At 41.3% G+C, this 21,202-nt stretch overlaps 1 protein-coding gene across 1 annotated transcript in view; it reads left to right on the forward strand.

The window, feature by feature from the left end:
* The first annotated feature begins 5,055 nt into the window (after positions 1 to 5,055).
* The window catches only part of notch3 (notch receptor 3), a 28,999-nt gene continuing 12,852 nt past the window's right edge, over positions 5,056 to 21,202 (forward strand). Inside the window, exons 1-9 of the mRNA XM_072369477.1 lie at positions 5,056 to 5,351; positions 6,152 to 6,224; positions 17,171 to 17,313; positions 17,390 to 17,725; positions 18,373 to 18,495; positions 18,581 to 18,814; positions 18,890 to 19,045; positions 19,151 to 19,336; positions 20,710 to 20,823. Coding sequence (XP_072225578.1) covers positions 5,291 to 5,351; positions 6,152 to 6,224; positions 17,171 to 17,313; positions 17,390 to 17,725; positions 18,373 to 18,495; positions 18,581 to 18,814; positions 18,890 to 19,045; positions 19,151 to 19,336; positions 20,710 to 20,823 — 1,426 coding nt within the window. The 5' untranslated portion in view covers positions 5,056 to 5,290. The remainder of the gene's footprint in view (positions 5,352 to 6,151; positions 6,225 to 17,170; positions 17,314 to 17,389; positions 17,726 to 18,372; positions 18,496 to 18,580; positions 18,815 to 18,889; positions 19,046 to 19,150; positions 19,337 to 20,709; positions 20,824 to 21,202) is intronic.

A 21,202-nucleotide genomic window follows, 5' to 3' on the forward strand; every position in this document is an offset into this window, starting at 1 on the left:
CAAACACTTTTTCCCACAATCCAAAGAAAGATCCATCATTCGTGTATGTTTACTTTAGGCAAGAAGCCTCAGTCTCTAAGTCACTCTGTGTGTGTATGTCAGAGAGTGGGTGGAAGGAAAAAAAGAAGAAGGGAATCACAGTGAATGAGGATACAGAATGTATGAATACAAACAAAGCACCAGAAACTTGCTTCTCTTTAGAATACTTGATGATAAATTATTAAATTGTGGATTGGGGATTATTGAGTAAGCAAGCAAGATGTTGTGTTTGTAAAGCAAGCCAACAAACCACAGGCATATAGGTTTAAAATGTTTGAAATACATTACATTAAGGGACAGAAATGTTGAATGTTTTAATCCATATGTTTTGACTTGGCAACACAATGGCCATCAGTACATACCAAAGCCAAGAGAGATGTCAGATTATATAAATAGATTACACACTTTTCACAATATTCTCAAAGGTCATGAGTCCAAAGACCCATCTCTGCTACTTTAATATGTGTAAAAATTTACAAGATAAAAACTTAAGTGAGTGCTGGTTCTCTGTGTATTTTCTTGGAACAACTGATACATAAGTAGAAAAGCGACTGAGCAAACAACTGTGTAAGATCTTGGGAGAAGCGGACATGTTTATTTCCAAACTGTAAATCCTTCCCTCTCCTGACCAGAGTAGAAGCAAAGAGCAGTAATCTTATCGCTACAGATGGGTGTGAACATTCATGGGGGCTGCTTGTGCTGTCACACATAGAAACAACAAAAAGAGTGTGCCTAGTAGTTCGTCACAGCTCAGAAAGCCACAAAACTTAAAACTAAAGTGCTGGAATCCCCTAAAGATATTGAGATCATATAATGTTAGTTGTGATTAAATTAAAGTCCATATCAAAAAAGTTGAATCTTCTTCTTCAATTGGCGTCAAGTCTGTCTGTAGGGGGTCTCAGCTGCTGATTGGCCATGACCACTTTTCTAGAGGGGCTTCTAATCCTCTCCACACTCTCTGTGGGTGCTCTTTAGGCTTTTCCCACATAAATCAGTCTGGTCTGGGTGGTAAAGTCATCACGTCCACTGTGTCCACACACACTGCCTGTTAGTATCCCTATCGCAAGGAACGTGCTAGCTCAGAAAAGCCAGCAGGCTTTAAAAGGAGTATAATGACTGATCATAAAATAGTCAGCATATTGAAATGACACTAGAAAATAACAAACTAGTATGTTAGTCAGATCAAAACCAGACTTCTAAAATGCAATAAAATCATACAATTATATAATACACCCAGATATTGCCATTCGGAGAATGAATGAACTCACTCGTGCAAATAGATGTGTGTGTATGCTCAAAAGTTGAATTCTTACAATGTCAGTGTATACTAATACACTTGAATTCCCAATAAAGCTGCTCTCGTGTATATATTTTCTGGTTCTTTTGTCTGGCAGTTACAAGCTCAGAAATTGCGACCACCTAGGCTACCTGTCAACTGGCTTCTGCCTGAAACATTTCCAGACAGTTCTTCCACTCTGATAAAATCACAATGACACATGGAAGGTGCACATAAAACATGCACACTGGTCAGGAGGAAGTCATAGGTAAACAAAACCTGGCGTGTTTTTGTCTTTACTGAATACACAACACTGACGGCTCTGAAGGTAAGTTTATCGTTTTATCTACATAGCACCAAATCACGACAAATGGCATCTCAAGGCACTCCAAAGACAGATACGGTTCAGTTCAAGCCAGTTATAAACTAATTAATTGTAATATAATCACGATCCAATCAAATTCATTAAAATCCAAATGAGTCCAATTCGTACAATTCCCATTCAGAAAAAAAAAGCAGTCCCTTTTTAATTTTCAACTTAAACTACAATTTCCTGTAAATGCACCATAATTCAAGTCATCCTCATTTAAATACATTTTTTAAACTGTGGACTCATGTATATCTATATTCTCCAAGTCTATCTTATTAACTTCAACATGGCTAAGTAGCTCTATGGTTCTTGTTTGCAAGCCTGAAAGCTGAAACCTATTTTTTGTGGGAGATATTCATGTCAGAAGATCCCAGAGCACAAGATGTTTTTTTTTTTTTTAAGCTTAGCAGCTTTGAGCCACATCTCTAATTCTGATTCAAAGGCTTTAGTTAAAGTAGAGACGTCATTAAGCTAGTTGCTTACTTTGGAAACACAAAGTTTCCCATTTTCAGTATGGACAAGAAATGATAATAATGTGTTATTGATCTAAATAGATTATAATTCTTGTCAAGTATACCTTTCTTGAAGATCTGGCCATGTTGGGCACATTTATTGGGTTCACTTAATTTTTCTTATCCTTATGCAGTATATGGAGGTTATTACTTGCAAATTTACTTCAAAATGCTGTTGGCATGACAGATACAACTACCATGAGTTGAATCCCTATTGAGAAAGCTCTGAAACTTTAAATACGATGTGCTGTTAGGTCTGTGAACCTGCTGCGAAAACACACACTTGCCTGCTGCGTGAAAAGCCTGGCTGGGTTACGACGGCCACTGACAGCATGAGTTTAACATTTTGCTATTTACCCGCAGGTGGTCTTCCTTTACCAGGCTTTGGTCAGCTTTTATTCTTGACACTGCAAACGTACAGTATCATTCATATGCAATTCTGTATAAAAGCTTCTCTGTTAGCACTGTGCGTCACACTGTGCAAGGTATTAAATGCTCAAAGGGAGGAATTATAGACTACTTTGTACAGCTGGATATACACAAGCAGAGAGGTGCAGCCAAATGCAGGTTCTACAATAAATATGCATGCTTATATGTCCCCCTTAAAATAGAAGAGCTTTTTCCTTAGCTTTACTTCTATCAACTATAAACAGTGCAAACACTCTTCAAAGGGAAGTGTTGCTCTATTTTCAACAGAGAACAGAGCTATAAATTCTGACCTGTCACATCTTTGTTTGTGTGATTGAAGATTCCCCCTGAGTCCTGTGCGAGAACTTTGTCACCAGGGCTTCCACTCTCACAGCTTCTCTCCAGTACAAACAAAACACTGCCCAGTTTGTGTGTGTCTGTTTACAGAAAGAGACAGGACAGGAAAAGGTGCAACATGGTTAATATTCCATTAAAATGAGAATAAACAGGCTACATAACAAAGAGAAGAACAAAGTATGCCCCACACAGAAACAATGAGCAAAGTTCTTTTTCATTTTTTAAACAATTGAGGAGATCATATTTCTAGAGGGAATGGCTGGGGTATCCTCTTCCACTAATGAAATCAGAGAAAGCGAAAACAAAGTTGTATTTCCTCATTGGCTTTTTCTGTTCTTTATTTTATACTTCATATTCTTCAGCTGTTTATTTTCAAGAGTCAAGTGGTATTTATTGCAAGCCTCTCAGACAAACTATTTCAACTTGACCGGGATCATTTGGGAGTCTACCTCCAAACAGCAAGGCTATCAGTTTTTCACAGGAATAAAGCACATTTGCAGACAGATAATAAAATACTTTGAATGCATCTGTCTGACCTCGAATGCAGTAAGAATACTCTAACTGGGATCTCCTCCGACTGGAAGCCAGTCATAACACTGCCCACACCTGCCAGGGTTGGGAGTGTGTCTACTACATCCCACATGGTGGAAGACATATTTCACAGTCAGATGAAAACACAAAAACAGCTTATAGCACTTACTTGTCACATGCATAAACTGCATTACACTTTTTTTTCATGCAATAATCTGGTTTGCACTTGCTGCTGCACAGGGAAAACACATCATCAGCATAAAGATTGCATAGGGTGACATTTTGAAAATAGAACATTTGACCAGTCGTAGCTCTAACGAAGAGAGAAAGGACAAAATAATTTTGCACAAAAAGCTAAATCTAGCTATTGAAAACTTTGCACTATCCAACTCATCACACGGTGGGAGCCAAATGAAGCAGGTGTCTGTGAGGCCTAACAAGCTCCTATAGATGACGTCACAGGCACTAACGAAGCTGTCTCCAAACCAGCCTGCTGCATTCAAAGCCTAACCCATGCCTGTAATTTATGCAAGGCCAGGACCAGGAATAGAGTGATAGAGAGGGGGAGACGTTGGAGTAGGAGCAATGTGCTTGAATATTGGTGCGCTGCCCTCCCCTGCAGAGAGAAACTGTGTCATAATGCTGCACTGCTTTTATGATTCAAATCAAGGCTATTGTCTCTGAAAGCGGCCGGCTCTGCTCTGTGCTGCAGAACAACTGAGGTACTATATGGAGGCTGTAGAAAATGAGTCCACTGCCATAGGCTGAGAAGGTGCTGGCTGATCTAAGAAATCAGGTCTCCAGTTCTGTACACTGGCTGTGAGGACAACAAAAAATGCCTACTGTCTGCTTCTCTGCTACCCTGTAAACATCCAATCCCTCTGTTATCAACGATTCATCAACCCTCAACACACAAACAACTAAGCTTGCACAGAACTGGACACATTCCAGACTGCTAGCACAATACAGAAGCTGTAATCTGGGAGTTGATGTTGTTACTACAAATTTAGCAATGACATCAAAGGAAATGTATTGATCTGAAGTCATCATGTATTGGGATAAACTTTAGTCTTAGAAGGCAATACTCAAATGTTTGGCACTTGAAACTTGTCAGCAGTTAACATAATCCCTAAATTTAACCAGACTCCAGGAGTTTTCATCATGTTCTTCTGAATTGATTCTTTATACTTTTGGTCTCCCTGAGATTCTAAGATTGCTGTCAGTTACAGTTGAACATTGTCAAACAACAGTCTAACAAAGGTCCTATGTCCTTATTTTCAATAAGCAAGGTCTCAAATTTTCTCCCAAATGTTTTGATTATTGGCTTTTTCTTCTTTTCAAAACTGCATAGTTCTTCTTTTTTTGGGACTTCTTTTCTCGCCTCTGTTCTCGCAGTGAGTAATGACAATAACGAATTAAACTTTCTGTTTTTTGAAGCGTGTGTATACGTGTGTGTGTAAGTGCATTGTGGTACGTGCGCGTGTGAGTGGAGAGAGAGCGAGAGAGAGAAAGAGGAGGAGGAGGGGGCGGAGTGATACCAAACGCCGAGGCTCATCTGGAAGGAAAACTTTTTCAAAAGTTTTAGGAGGTGAGAGGAGAATCACAGCAGCCGTGGCCGAGCTGCGGAGGATAATACGGGACTGGGACTTAACGCTGCGCTTTCCGGCAGACTTTACGAAAAGAGAGAGAGAAAAAAAAACTTCTTCGAGTTTGGAGCCTTAATTATTTTGTGAACTTAACAAAGGATGTATTTCTACTGAAAGCCCTATTTGAAACGCTGGAAACTTTTCCACAGAAATGGAAGGGAATATTCCATGGATTATTTTGTCATTTTTATTGTTTATGCATATTGGTGAAGGTGAGTTCATTTAACACTTGTAGAATGCAAGTAGGTTTAAATCCACAGGTGGACTGGACATGTCTGGACAGCCAACCCACCTTCGTCCTCATCATAGTCTAATTAATGCTTTGCTTGGATATGAGGCTACCACTGTGCAAATGTTTTTTCATTACTTTCCTTTATTTTCTTTCCTTTATTCACTAGTTATTTTATCAGTAACAGACACGAATGAACAAGTATTACAAAGCCTCTTGTAGTGATTTAACCGCCACAGAGAAAACAGAACAAACAGAATCAGATTTGCACATAACACGTTAACATATTTAATTCCCACACGTCTCCAAGAACAAGGGGAGCAATTAAATCGGCTATACCTGAACTTTCTGTTGTTGTAAACGGTGGCATTGTTATCCAGCGCCAATGATAACTAACAAAACGCAGAGAAGAGGAGGTTTAAAAGGCCATTTAAAAAGGACACGATAAGACACACTCATTTAAAAAAAAAGAACATAGCTTAATGCCTGCTTATATCTCTATCAACGAAACAAAAGTTTTTCAGTTTCGACTTAGTAAACTCTAAACATGCGGGAGAGTCTGCAAAATGCCACAAGTGGTAAACGCTTGAAACCTACACATCACTGTCAGTGCGTTTAACGGAGTTGATAGAGTTGATGAAAATCTAGGCTTATCTGCTTGTTTGATCGTGCGAATTTGAGTTTGGATGTGTTACCTTTGGTAGATTCCCTCTAAAGGCTGAAGTGGATGGCGTAAAGTTGTATCAGTTATGTGGTTCTCTAACGCATGTCTTCAATTCACAGGGTTCCGCTGTTTGGATAAAAACAGACCTTGTGAAAATGGAGGAACATGCATAGAATCCCCCTCTCAGTGCATGTAAGTGCAACATAAAGCTTTCTACAATATGTAATGATGTCAAGGCTAATGGGACAGAGTTTCTTTACAGCACAGTCCTCCAGTTGTCTCCTGCACTAACACTTTCTGAACTGAGCCTTTGAAAATCATTCAATCCCAAAGTGTTGACCTTGGTATGAATTAATTTACACATGCTTTGATTTGTCAGTTTGTTCTTGAAATGTTTGGGAGTGTGATATTTAGTTATAGACAAATAATTAGTTATATCCTTGCTATACCCTGTTGTCTGTTCATTTATAGCGTGCCCATGTTGGCTAAGTGTTGAAAGATATGACAAATTGATTTGGCCTACACAGATGAGCATCACCAAACTTCAAAATGGTTTACTGCTTGACTCATCTCTTGCACCTGTTAAAGGACTTTTTAAAACGTGAATTTTTTTTTGTCATAGCTTTTTTAGTGGGTGAATACTTTCATTGCTGCTATAGAGTATGCTTTTTCAGCAGTAAGAGTTTTTTTGAGTTTATGAGTTTTTTTTAAAAACATTTTGATGAATTGCCTTTGTTTCCCGCCTGTGCCTGGAGTGTTGAGCTCTTGGATCTTCTGACAATGATAAGGCTTTTGTTTTTCAAGTTGGTATGGGGGTTGTGTGGGAGCCTATTACAATAGTCAAGTTAAATAGCCTACAGTGTCTTGCTTTGGGGTCATTTGCCCTTTCTTTAAAAACCCTTTAGTTTAGGAAACATGCTAAGTGTTCCAAATGTATGGGCTACAGTGATGGAACAGAAGTCCTTGGTTTCCATCTTCTCCCCTTCAAAACAATACATTTTACATTTTATTGGCGAGAGCTTTCAGCTTACCATACTTGAGGAGTCAAAGTTGAGCCAAAACCAGGAATGTGCTTGTCACTGGCAAGAATGTATGTGTGTTAATATGCATTTGCCAAGAATTCTATAAAGTCCTTATTCTGCTAAGGGTTGGCATTACACACTAGCCAATGTGTAACTCGACTGCATGTGAAGCATGTAACTATTACCCACATTTTTTCAATCATTAGCTGTAGTCAAGACGATTGTGGGTCATTTAGTAAATGTATAATTTCATCAGACAGATCTTTTTTCACCATATCTAACATCACAGTCAGAAGCAAATCTTTTCATAATTTCAGAGATAAGAACTTCCCTACTATGGGTGAAAATTAACACTCATTGTTTCGCCTTGTATATACAATAATCTTCTGATTTTGTGCCATCACATCAATTGTGAAATTAAGGGGACATCAAATGTCACTTTGTCGAGAGAGTCTCGTAGCAGTGGTAAGCAGTGGAGCAGATCGTGGACACATGAGAGTGGTCAGACCAGTCCTATGAGTGGTGGAGCCACTCCACCCCTTCCCATGGGATCCCACAGAAACGGGAGCTCCAGAACAGCAGAAAAGATCCTTTCTTCCCACAGATACCTGGCTGTAACCTGGCACCACAGCACAGGGTGTAGGGAGGAAGGAAAGAAAAAGACCATAGCAAAGAGAGGGCAATATGGAGGGGAAAGAAATAGAATACAGACAGAGATAGATGTTTTTGCTTTCACAAGGAATTTAGGAAACCAATAGAAAACCAGCTAGAAAGTACAGCTGTTCCAAAGAACTGCACACACTGCTTTGTGGAGAGAATGTCCATCTGTTTCTGCGTGTCATTAAGCCACTGTGGTTTTTAATTTCTGTTACAGAAAATAGCTTCTTGAGTGACAGAAATACTGTTTGTATGGCAGATACCATTGTTACTGTCCCAGATACCAATGTATCCAGTCTTGTTGGCAAGAAAACCATGCCAACGTTAGAAGGGGCAATTAATCTTGATAGTTTTATGTATCTCTATAGTAGCTTCATCCTGAGATAACTTCCATCCATCCATTTTCTATACCTGCTTAATCCGTCGGTCGGGTTGCGGGGGGGCTAGGGCCTATCCCAGCCATCAGGCGAGAGGCGGGGTACACCCAGGACAGGTCGCCAGTCCATCACAGGGCCACACAGAGACAAATGAGACAAACAACCCACACGCTCACACTCACTCCTTAGGACAATTTTAGAGACACCAATTAACCTAACATGCATGTTTTTGGATGGTGGGAGGAAGCCGGGGTACCCAGAGAGAACCCACGCATACACGGGGAGAACATGCAAACTCCACACAGGTGGGGATCAAACTTGGAACCCTCTCGCTTTTTTTTTTCAATTCAAGAGTTTGAGACACCAACATGGGTCTGTAGCCATGTTATCAACCTTTATATAATATGGCAGAAAGAATACAGCTGATTGTTTTGATTTAGGGTTCAACATGATGTAGTATGAGTGGTGAAATTTTGAAAAGAAACCAGTGTGCAACACTGCAGTGACCACTTATCAGAATTGGCCTAAATTGATCACTGACCAGTGGTTTTTAGTGATGTGATAAATGCCACAGCAGTTGTAAATTGGGTTATTTTAAATACTTTATAGTACAAATCTAATTGTAGAAATGGATTTCAGTCCAGTCCTACAGCAGATGAATGTTCTTTACTGATGGAAAAAACACAAACAACACAAACCCTAAAAATGGGCCTTCAGTTGTCGATGTCATCATACGTTCAACAAGTTCAAAAACACTTCTGAGCACAGTCCTGATTCCAATTTCTGTTCTATCCTGTGATGTGAGGTTTTAATCTGTATTTTCTGACCCTTTACATACACTGTAAATATTTTGAGGGTTTTCTATATATAATCCTGCAATGGCTTGGAGTATTGAACTTGACAGTGAATGGCTGATGGTGTCACAGGCAGTGTGGCCTTCTAGGTGAGCAGTCAGAATGTCCAGTTGAAGAGCTGTGGCCCTCAGCTCCGCCCTGTGTGCAGAATTTGCGTGGAGAGGGCCATAGTGGCATAGCTTGAGGAGAGATAATTAGCCAGATTGAGCGGGTGTCATTCAGAGAAGATCCAGCTGGAGAGATTGGACTGGGGGTAGGGAATGGGTAAAGGGAGGCTGGGTAGGGGGGATGGGGGAGAATACTTGGGGGGAATGGGGGGCTGCGTATAGGACAGCTGGTGGATGTTGTGATGGTAATCCAGTGAAGTCAGATCTTGACAAAGGGAAAGCATAGGGCCAGGTGCTGCTATTGAGCAGTCAGTCGCCCCCATACTGTGAGAGACAAGCTTGTGGAGGAATGAAGCTGGTAGCACAGTCCCTTGAGCACATGTTGCTTCTCTCACAGTGCAGCAGCAAACAGGGTGCTTTTTTTCTCAGTGCATGTTGTCCCTCTCTTTGCCACTCATCCTCTGTCTTGTAGCATAGTGGCTCATTGCAGATTACAACCAGTTCTTTCCTCTCAGATCTGCTTAGCTGTGAGGAAATAAGTCTTGGTCCTCTGTGCTGTCCAAAGCCCATGGATGGGATATAGTGGTCCACTTCATGTTATAAATATTCTGCCCTTGGCCTCAGTAGCAGAGTCAGCATATAAATTGAGGATGTTTTGTCATGACCCCATAGCAACTCCCAACCTCTTAAAACATGATGAAAGAGAACAGCTTTGACTCTGATAAGGAGCAGGCTGTCCAGATAGAGTGGAGTGCTGTTTCTCTTAAAAATGCTTCAACTGATTACTTTATCAAAATAAAAGTCCAATGCTTTAGGAGAAAGCACAACATCCTTTTTTCCATCAATGAAAATTTCAGTTTATAAAGATAGGATACTAATTTTCCAAAGAGTAAATTTGGACTACATGTAGATATATTCTTCTATCATATGAGTTTTAAAAATAACATTTTCACTAATAACTAGAAACACACATTCATGCCAAGGCATGCACTTACTGACAAAACTATGGCAAAGGGACAGATTATATTGTTAGCTTAGTTCACGGCACCTCAGGGCTAGTGTTTTCTTTGGCATCTTTATGGTGGATTAGAAAGGAATGCTTAGTGAGTAAGATTCCTCCTCTCCCTCTGGTGCTTTCAGGTTATTGTCTCTACCTCCCATCCATTCACCCAGTTTGCCCCTTCAGGAATGCCTTGAACAATAATGTTAGGCTAGACTCATTGAAAATTGGACGTTTGAAATGACTTGTTTGATTTGCAATTAGTTACTCTGCAATTTTGTGTGGCATCATATAGCCCACATCACTCATGCAGCGCTGTCAAGCAGATGGTGCCATTGTCATGTCATTTCCCAAGACAACTGATACACTGCAGGACGAGTAGATTCAAACGGTAGTGTTCATATCCATCAGGAGATGAGTACTATCTGACAAATGGGGTTAAAGATTTGGGTTTGCTGTCCCTTCTCTCTCTGGGTCATGTTTGGAACCTGGGAGCTGTGGTTCCCAGGCCCCGTCAAAGGAAGTAGTGCCTTCTGACCTCCCTGCTACGCACATCCTGCCTTATTTCAGAAGCTTAAGCAGCTTACAGAGTGTACGAAGGCCTCCACGCTCCTCACATTTCTCATCTTTTGCTTCACTTTGTTCCATCCTCTCTTTTCCCCACATGACTAGAATGCGCTAAATATCTTCTTCCTTTGTTACTTTTTACACTTGGGGATGTGGAAATGTAACTTGTGTATTTCTTTGCACAAAACAGCTTTTTGCACAAAAGTAGTTTTTTTTTTCTCATTATTGTGAGCTGGCAGTAAAACATCCTGTCGGAATTTGTGTATTATTCTTTTTGGAGTCGATGTATGTCTGAACCAAAGGCTTATGTAGGGATAAGCCTGCCTTTGAAGTCTCATCCCCTGGTTGTTTGTTCTTATCCAAGAGAAAAGGGCTTCTTAAGAACATTCAGGCAGGTCTGATTGTAATAACCATGGTCTACCAGCAAAATTTCCCCAGTCTCTCCCTCCCTTTAGGGATGGGCCCATGATTAAATGATTCAGGAAAAGGCATTTTCTTTTCCACTAAGCAGACATTCCACACACATCTTGATTTTAACCATGCATTGTCTTGCTAACGTTTACCTTTTCCTAATTTGAGAAATGCTCAAAGCATTGTCAAAATGCTTGAAAATACAGTTTTTCGTACTCCATTGAAACTTCTTTCAGTTTATTTAACATGCCATAATGTATGACTGTCACACACATTCTGTAACATGTCTAGTACTTCTTTGGTTGACAGCACTTGAGATAATAAACATTCTCTGGCTGTTTTCCTCAGCTTATCACAAAAGACCTTTGCCAGTGCTCCATAAACAAAGCTCATTCTTCAGGACTATAAGCATGTGAGAGTCTGTGCTGGTCTCAGTCAATCTGTGTGACAGTTTCTGTCAACAGTTTTAAGTGTGGAGTGTTGTTTATCAGATGTTGTTGTAGATTCTATTTATTCTTCATTCATTGTGCAGAAAATCTATGCAACACATGTCATACATACATACATGTGTGTGTGTGTGTGTATACACAATTTTGAGGATAGGTTGAGGACGGGGTCTTCTCAATTTCAAAGTTTTAGAGAAATCTGGTTCAGTTTAGATGGTTGGGTGGGGCTTTGTGGCTGAGTTTAGTTGTGAACGATTTTAAAGACCTCTACTCTGAATTTATGTAATGTGGTTATGGGCAAACGCATTGCTATTTGAAAAATGTTGGTGGTGTTTTCTTCCAGATTAACATTGGATTCAAATTATTTGAAGATTGTGTCTGAACAACAAGAAAAGTAATGACATTGCGAGCATGTTCATTTCAGAGCAGTATTACTGAGTACATTTCTATCCTCTTTGTGGAATAGATCTTTACAGTCCAAGAAATTGTCTGGCATTTCCTTAGAATTTTTATTTATTTTCTTGTAGATCTGACTATGACTATGAAGATCAGAAAGGTGGGAAGGATTTATATCAGTCATCACTTTTTCTGAGACTGATCTCAGTTTTTCATCAAGACATACTTGGAAGTCTTTGTAGTCACATGGTTAATGTTAATATTTATGAAATGCTCTGGAAGGCCTCTGGAGATCCCTTCATTGTCTACCAAAAAACAAGCTTTTGAAACAAGCTTTGTCTATATTATAAAACACACATACTTTGGACACAATTGCAATTACTTATCAGACTGAACTGGTTCAGTAGCAGCGCTCAAAGCTACCTGCATATGGTGGGGGACCCATCCTCAGAAGTACTCCAACTGTCCTTATGAAACCCTGCCTCCCACCACCCCCTTTCTGGCTCTGTCTCACCATGGGTTACTGTTGCCAGGCTACAGCCCAGGCCTTGAAAGACTAGCTGTTTGGGTCACTGCTCCCCCTAACCACCACCCCTCAACACTTTTATACAAAGGAGTTCTGACTACTTTAGCTCTTTTATTTGGGCCACAAAACATCTCCCATCCCCCAATCTGGCTATGTGCTGTAGAAGGGAGAGCCAAGCAGAGAGGACCTGAGCAGAAGAGACTGCTGGAGGGAGGGGGGACAAGGATGGGCTCCTGTTGGCAGTGTGGTGTCAGTATAGGCTCTCATAAAGGAGAGGAGCTGGTTCCTACTTGCCTGTTGAAAGAGGGGGGAAGGAAAACAGATTGTCTTGGGAAAATCAGACATTTTTACAAAAGAGTTTACAAAACTTGTGTCAGATCCTTTCATACAATAAAAGCATTGAAATGCATTACCTTGAGTTGAAACATAGCAGTTGTGTTTCCTCCTCATTTGACTTAGGAAATACCTCTGAGGTAGGAAAGCTCCTTTTTACTTGTTGCTTTGTGGAGCATGACTGTGTGTACGGAGCATGTCAGAGATTACAGCCTCTTTGTTCACAGGTGAACCACCTTCTGACCCCTGGCAGAGTAGCTACTATTGTGTAGAAGAGGATGAGCTCAGGTTACTCTGCTGAAGTGAACCAGAAAGCAGGAAAATTAGCATTGTATTACACATGTATCGGTAATAGAACTCATTCACATAAATCAAAGTGTTAAGACAGATAGTTGATACAAAACAACTTAAATGTCACTACACACAGATTAAATGTTTTATTTCAAATAACCCAAAAAAAAGTTGTTGTAATAATTTGTTGCACTTTCTCTTCTTCTTCCACTTCTACTTCTTCTTCTTCATCTTCAATAATGTTCTCAGTGGATGTTTAATGCATTCATGGTTCTACTGTTCCTCAGAAGCTGAGACTGGTTGTAAGTTTATCTTCTTTGTGCTTGGGTGTGTAGTGATTGTTGCATGTGTTTGCCCTCTTGCAGTGGTGCCTTTGTGTAACAGCTCTGAAAATGCGTGTTGAGACTGAGGAACTGCTAATGCATGTGTTTGTGAAGGATGACCACATCTCTCGAGTGATGTGAAATGGCTTATGTGTGCAAGTATGTGTGTTGGTCAATGGGACAGTCCCATGGGCAAAACAGCACAGTTGTTTTGGCTTAAAGTCTGGCAGGAGAGGTAAATGCCAGACACCCAGAGGTACTCTGACAGATGTGGACAGATGGCAGGATTGCAGCTGGCAAAAGCCATCATATGTGTTGACACAGAGAGATTACCCGCTCTGGCCGACTCTCTGCTGCACTCAGAGACCTCCTCATCATCTGCTATAGTCTCTTCCTGAAAGGTCAAATGGCACAATAGCAGCCTGCACCTGCCGTTTACATCCGGCACAAATAAAAGTAGGAGCCAGGCAATAGCTTAGATCATGCCTTACTTTTCCCATAGACAGTAGAATGCATAAGGTTGAAGAGAGCCTGATAAGCAGACTTTTCATAGCAGGGTAAAAAGTAAACTAGGATAAAGTTGCATATCTTAAAGTCTCTGCACTGATAGCACTCTAATTTGTGTGTTTTGGGAGTAGCATGTTGGCAGTGGGTCAGGTCTGGACAAAAGTATGTGTGTTTTGGCTGCTTGGTTCTGTGTGCATTTGTAAGGGAGGACAAATAATTTATCAGACGTCACTACAATCTTTATTCTTTCGGACCCACCCACACACTCTCATGGTCAAATGTTCACTAATGGAAACACAAATGAACACCAGTGAATTTAATTCTCATTTCTGAACACACCTTAAATCTGAACACCTAATATTTTACATATCATATTAACATGCACTGTTACTCACAAAGCTTCCTAAAGTGAGTGGTTTAGTTCCTCTCTGTCCACAGGGAGTCATGATGATCTTTGGTGAACAACAGCTTGTTAAGATTCTTGCTGTTTGGTTTTCATCAGCACTCAGTTGCCCACAGTACTAAGAAGTTACTGGAGAATGTGACAAATTGTGCTGCATTTTTTTGCTCTTTATGCAACTTTATTCATCGGTGCTTTCAAAGACCTCTTTGTGCCACATTTGTGTTTCATTTTTGGTGACACCCTAGATTCCAGACATAGTTAATTTGCCTCTAAATAAACCCAGCCAAGCCATGACAAATAGCCATGGGGACTAAGGGTGGGGGGAGGGGGGAGTGGTTGAGTGTCAGGCTTGCTTGTTCGTCTGCGAGGTTGCTAGGGCAACAGGAATTGTGCACAAGAAGAGAGTGTTGTGTTTTCAGAGCGAGGGACCAGGGATTACAGGAAATATGACATGACATTGCTGCTGGACCAGGCTGCTTTCCTCGATTTTTAGTTTTCCACTACAGCAATTGCACCCTCCAAAAAAACATTTTCTCCTGCAGAGCAGCACCACCCCACACTCCGCAGCCCAAGTGACATTATCATCACAATCAGACAGGGGACCTCTGACATCTGACCTCTCAGCGCGTGAGAGGAGGGAGTCGTTCGGGGGAAGGCCAAGCTGGCATTCACGGGGGATTTAGGAGCTGGAAGAGAAGCTGTAGTAACTGTGCAGTTTCTTTCTATCAGCATAGGCTCTTGAGTGCAGCTTCACCTTAACTTTCCAACCAAGTCCACATGCCTTACTGCTGGCATTCTGCAGCTTGTCTTGGAAAAATCTTTCTCAATGGCATTTATAGCTCTCACACAATGGATTTTTATACACCAAGAAACAATTTCTTTGGAAATATTGTACATTTAGCACTTTTTCTGCATTCTTGTGGATACATTCATGGTTATCCCTGTGGCTGCTCCGATTCACTATTGACTCTGCAAAAGTAGAAAAGAGTACAAGTACAACAACAAAAAAGCCAAGAAAAATAAAATAAAACTGAGAAGACTTCAGTTTTTCTCCATTACAAAGGGCAGCAGCACCATATATCAGAGAAAATCTAGATTTGGATCACTTCTCCCTCTCTTTAGGTTAACTTTGACTTCTTCTGGTTCCTAGAATGAGGCAATAATGTTTGAGTATTTGCTAAATTCTTTTTACTGGGGAAGTCTTAAAAAGTAAACAATTAACAAACACCAATATAATGATGATTATCTTGTAAGTGAGAACAGCAGAAAACCTATTGTTGATCCTGCCTCGGGGTTCCTCTCCACCCAAAGAAAAGACAGAGCCCAAGGGCAGGCCAGAACCCAGCTGTCACTGCGCTGCCACCAGCATCTAACATTATGTTTGAAGTGGAGGTTTGTCTCTAGCCAAAGGCTCCTCTGTGGGTGTAGAGTTACTAGCTCCACAAACCTTGTCTGAACTCCCACAGGTATTCTGCAGAGGTCTACGGGAAACCATGTTTAATTGTTCATCTCACTTTCTTAGTGTAGCATGTTTTGGTCAGGCTTACATATTGTCGGTAAAGCTAGTATGTCAAAAGCAGCACATTGGCACAGTAGGAGCAGCCTCAGCCTTCTGCCTGTGTCCACACAGTGTGCTTAGACATAGTAAGGCAAGGCAAGGCAAGTTTATTTGTAGAGCACAAAGTGCTTTACAGCTACACAAAATCACAAGAAGGCAAATAAAATCATTAAAACATAAAAATAATCATTAGTTAATTAAATTAAAAGCGAAGAGTGCAAATAAAATACTTTCAGTTGTCATATGCACAGCTAAATAGAAGTGTTTTCAGCCTGGATTTAAACATGGTCAGACTTGAGGCCTGTCTTACATCTTCTGGAAGACTGTTCCAGATTTTAGGAGCATAAAACTGAAATGCAGCCTCACCTTGTTTAGTATAGGTCACCCGTGTTTTAGCAGTGGTCAGAGCCCACTGTACCTGCTCAGTTAAAAGAGAACACAAAGCACTGAAAGCATAAAAATATAAGTTGGGAATAATCAAATGCAGAAAGCACACAGTTTCACAGCCTATTTAGACAGCCTGTTAGTGTGGCTGTATTAATAAAATTGTAATACATCTTCAGATAGATCTATAAATGAGAGCCAACTGAAAAACCACAAGGCCGACGCACCTTGAGTCCTTTATATCAAATTGAGCAGTGAAAATTATATGATAAACAGGCGAAAATCGCATGTCGCTACCCTACCCTTTCTCCACTATTCTATAATCAGTAGATTGATGATAAGATAATGTACTATCACATACGAATACATAATTTGAAGGAGGATTATGATTGATACAAACACGACAGCTGCTTTTTCAATTACTTTAATGGCTGCTGTGTGTATCCCTTGTTTTTCCTTATGTCAGGATTTGCTGACAGTTGTGAAGTTTCCAGACTGCTGTCTTTGGGTGTGTTCTTTTTTTTGTGTATGGGAAACAAAAACAAGAACTGAGATGTGGAAATAAACTTTTAAGTAGAGGAAAGTTAGCTATGTAGAGAAATTAGGTTCTTCCTCTGGAAATAAAAGCATGTGTTTGATGAAGCCAGTAAAACGCAACAAGATTTCTTTGTCTTTGTGTCGATGTATGCAGTCATACCCTGATTAATGTATTGCATGAATTGTATGTATGGGATAAACAATCTTAATACAAAGTTATTTAAGAGCCTAGGGATATTTATAAAAGTAAGAGTCAGGGATCAGGCCTTGCCAAATTGTCACAGGAACCTGATTACTAAACCCACAGAATGATGGAAATTGGGCTACAAGTTCCAATCATTTAGCAAGCCTGTTTTAAATACATTAGCTAGTCTTTTTTTGACTGGTTCTTGACCTGTGTGCCAAATCCTAACGTGTGTGAGTAAATTTGTTTATACAGATGTCGTCCCGGATTCATTGGTCCTCTCTGTAAGCACCTGGATCCTTGTCATCGATCACCATGTTTGAATGGAGCAGCTTGCAAGAGCCAGGTGGTCAGTGGTGTCCCACAGTACACATGCGTGTGCCATAGAGGGTTTAGAGGTAAGTGTCTTCGTAAGTAAGATTGGGCCTAAGAAGATAGATTGAAAGTTTTTTAATAAAGTTCTTCAATCCCTAGGCCAAGACTGCTCCCTCATCGATGCCTGTGCCACGAGTCCCTGTGCCAATGGGGCCCGCTGTGTCAATTGGAATAACCACTACAACTGTTCCTGCCCACCTGGGTACCAGGGAAAGAACTGTCGCAATGATATTGATGAGTGCCGCAAGCCTGGTGTGTGCCTCAATGGTGGCCTCTGCATTAACACGCATGGGTCCTTCCGCTGCCAGTGCCAACCAGGATACAGTGGGCGCACATGTGAGGTGTCCACCCTCCCCTGTGCTCCATCTCAGTGCCTTAATGGTGGTACCTGTCGACAGATCAGCGACCATTCCTATGAGTGTGCTTGCCTCCCAGGTAGAGAAGCTCTTTATCAGTAGAACACACGGATACTAAGTATCAGTATGCATGCCTGACTGTTTTCACAAGCCATCAGCAGAGTTCTAAAGTCAAATAGACCTTCCCAGCAAGATTACGTAGCTGGTAGTCATGTTACTGGGATTTCGTCCTGTGTCTCAGGTCAGCTTCCTGACTGCTATTAATAGCTTCTGATGGGAGATGAGATGGTGGGAGAGTTGAAGATGGAGCTTGCCTGCACTCTTCTCCACAGCTCTCCTCACAACTGAAGGAATTTACTTTATGAGCCTTCTGGTTTCCCACTGGGGAGCTGACAGGAAATGTCTCTTGCCAGAGAGGAAGTCATTGAAACTGTGAGAGATTATAAAATAAGCAAACACTGAGGGGAGTGCAGACCTCTGAAGCAGCCTGGAGTCACAGCCATTGCTGGCATTGTGTGGGAAAGGTCAAATGAAGATGTAAACAATTCTGAACCTTTTTACTGCCCACATTGCCCTACACTTTTTCTAGAGTGGGAAATGTGACTTGAGGTTATGAGTAGCAATGTTTAGTGTCAGCAACAAGGGCCACAGAATGTTTGATAAACTCCCAGTTTGTGTCTGTGTCTTTGTATCAATTTCTTTTTTCTGTCTCTGAATATGTCTTAGGGTTTGAAGGACACAACTGTGAGAATAATGTGGATGACTGTCCAGGTCACAAGTGCATGAATGGAGGAATATGTGTGGACGGAGTTAATACCTACAATTGCCAGTGTCCACCAGAATGGACAGGTACAGTTTTTTAAAATAAACCTTGAATGTACTGTATTTATAAATTTGGATGTGTTTGAACCAATATGTCATCTAACCACTCTAGGACAATACTGTGCTGAGGATGTCAATGAGTGTCTCATGCAACCCAACGCCTGCCATAATGGCGGTACTTGCTTCAATGCCATTGGAAGCCATACCTGTGTCTGTGTTAATGGTTGGACCGGAGATGACTGCAGTGAGAACATTGATGACTGTGCAATAGCCGTTTGCTTCAATGGTGCCACCTGCCATGACCGTGTAGCATCCTTCTTCTGCGAGTGTCCAGTTGGAAAGACAGGTATGTGGGTTTGTTAAATATCCTCTGTGTTCCTTTTTATAATGGCTGCTTAATAACTAGAACATTTTTATACAGGTTTGCTGTGCCACCTTGATGATGCATGTGTGAGTAATCCCTGCAATGAGGGTGCAGTGTGTGACACCAACCCTCTTAATGGTCGTGCCATTTGTACCTGTCCTGCTGGTTTTGTGGGAGGTGCATGTAACCAGGACATGGATGAATGTTCTATCGGTAAGTGCTACATTAAAACATTTGAGAGTTCCATCGTCATGTGTTTTTCACTTATCTTTATATAGTGTTTGTTTCATCTCCTAATCCTCTGCCTTCTATCAACAGGTGCAAATCCATGTGAGCATTTTGGGAAATGTGTGAACACAGAGGGCTCCTTCGAGTGTCAGTGTGGCAGGGGTTATGCTGGACCACGTTGTGAGATTGACATCAATGAATGTAATTCCATGCCCTGCCAGAATGATGCCACCTGCTTGGACCGCATTGGAGAGTTCACTTGCATTTGCATGCCAGGTATTTGGACTTGCTAACGAGCCTCCTCTTTAGATAGAAATTCTTGAGAAAACATCTCTTCCACCATACTCTCTGAAAAATTCAAAATTTATGATTACAGAAAAATCTTTGTTTTAACTTAATCAAACCAGGACTGACTTCTAAGCAAATGGAGATGTAATAATTCATGCTTGTACTTAAAATTCTCAATACACAGAGAAAGCTCAGCCTTCCGGGAGAATTATTTCAGAACTTTCTAGATCCAAACTCTGAGCAGATATAATTCTACACAGTGTACATCAAACATCTAATACAATCAGGGTTGACCAAAAAAATGATTTTAGCATTGCCGATAAATTAAGAAAGAAGATGTCAGGCCAACCTGATGTGATTCACATTGTACAGCCCAAAGTTAATAAAGTGAAACTTATTTAACAAATTATTCAAACTTGGCCCTCTATGGACACATCATTGACATTCTACCACACTGACTGCAAGTGTGGACTGTTATGTCACACTTTCCCACCAATATTAGAGGAACAGAGGCACATCTCTGCACTCTGCACTGCACTGTACAGCCGATGGGGTATTCGTTTGGACTAAGTGATAGTTTGGACACTCAGTGACAAAAACACAGTGAAACTCTCACGCACAGTCCTACATGCATCCTGGGGTTTTGGGAGCTATACAAATTAGAGCTGGGAGTTGGGTCTATAGGACTGGATGTGAGAGAGGGCGAGCAGTTAGGGGGAGGAGTGTGCTGTGAATACTAATGAGGAGTAGAGTGGTGGGAATGGAGTGGAACAATAGGGCCCCTCTGTGCTCCACTTTGCACCCCTCATAGACACAGAGAAGGAAAGAGGCTTTTTCCCATAGCCCCCCCTCTTCATTTCCAGAGACAGAACCTTCCTCATCACCCTCCTCATCATCAGTCAGCCTGGCAAAGCTCATGCGGAGTTGCTGATTATTTTTGATTCCACGCTAGCCTCTCCCCAGGGGCAACACTCTCATTCACATTCTGTTTCACCTCAATGACGGAGGCCTCCATAGTTTGCGTACACAGAATGTATAACATGTATTTGGTGAATGGGATACTGACCCAGGGAGGGGAACTGCTTCATGGACAGTAGGGTGTGGTGATTCCAGGTCAGTGGAGTGGGAACACTGGAGATGCTCAAGGGATCTTTTATTCTATCTTATGGCTCAGCAGAGACTTGTGTCACAAATTCACATGTGAAAACTTTCCCACAGATTCCCTTCCCAGCATATCCTCCTTGCTAGCTCAAGCTTACACAGCCATACATAATTTATGAACATTGTGAATCTGCAACAATTGCAATAAAAAAAAAGAAAAATGACAGGTTGTGATTTCAGTTTGAACTTCTGTCTTCCAGGCTACATGGGAACTTACTGTGAGATTGACATAGATGACTGTGAGAGCAACCCATGTGTGAATGATGGCATCTGTCGGGACATGGTCAATGGCTTCACATGCACATGCCAGCCAGGTAGGCTTCACTGAATCACCTTCAGCAACAGCAGCAGCAAAACAGATAGTCAAAGTTTGAATATCCCCAGAACCGGAGCATGGAGGGTCTGCCTCACTACTTCTGTCTGCTGGTGTTTAGAGCCACCACTCGAATAAAAAGGCAAGCCCAAAAGGCTGCCTATCCTCCTGCCCAAACAAAGGCTCTATTGTGACCCCCGCTTCCCTCCTCTGTGGAATGTGGAAGGGACAGCAGTCTCCCTCAGTCACCCTGCCTTGGTGGTGGTGGTGGTGGGGTGGGGGGCAGCAGTCCTGCTAATGAGATTCTTTTCCAGGTCCGCAATTTACATCTGGGACAGACGTCCCCCCTCCACCCCCTATCTCGCTATTGAGCCGGTGGA

Source organism: Leuresthes tenuis, unplaced genomic scaffold, assembly GCF_036924035.1.
Source record: "Leuresthes tenuis unplaced genomic scaffold, fLeuTen1.0.hap1 SCAF_17, whole genome shotgun sequence".
Taxonomy (NCBI): Eukaryota; Metazoa; Chordata; class Actinopteri; order Atheriniformes; family Atherinopsidae; genus Leuresthes; species Leuresthes tenuis.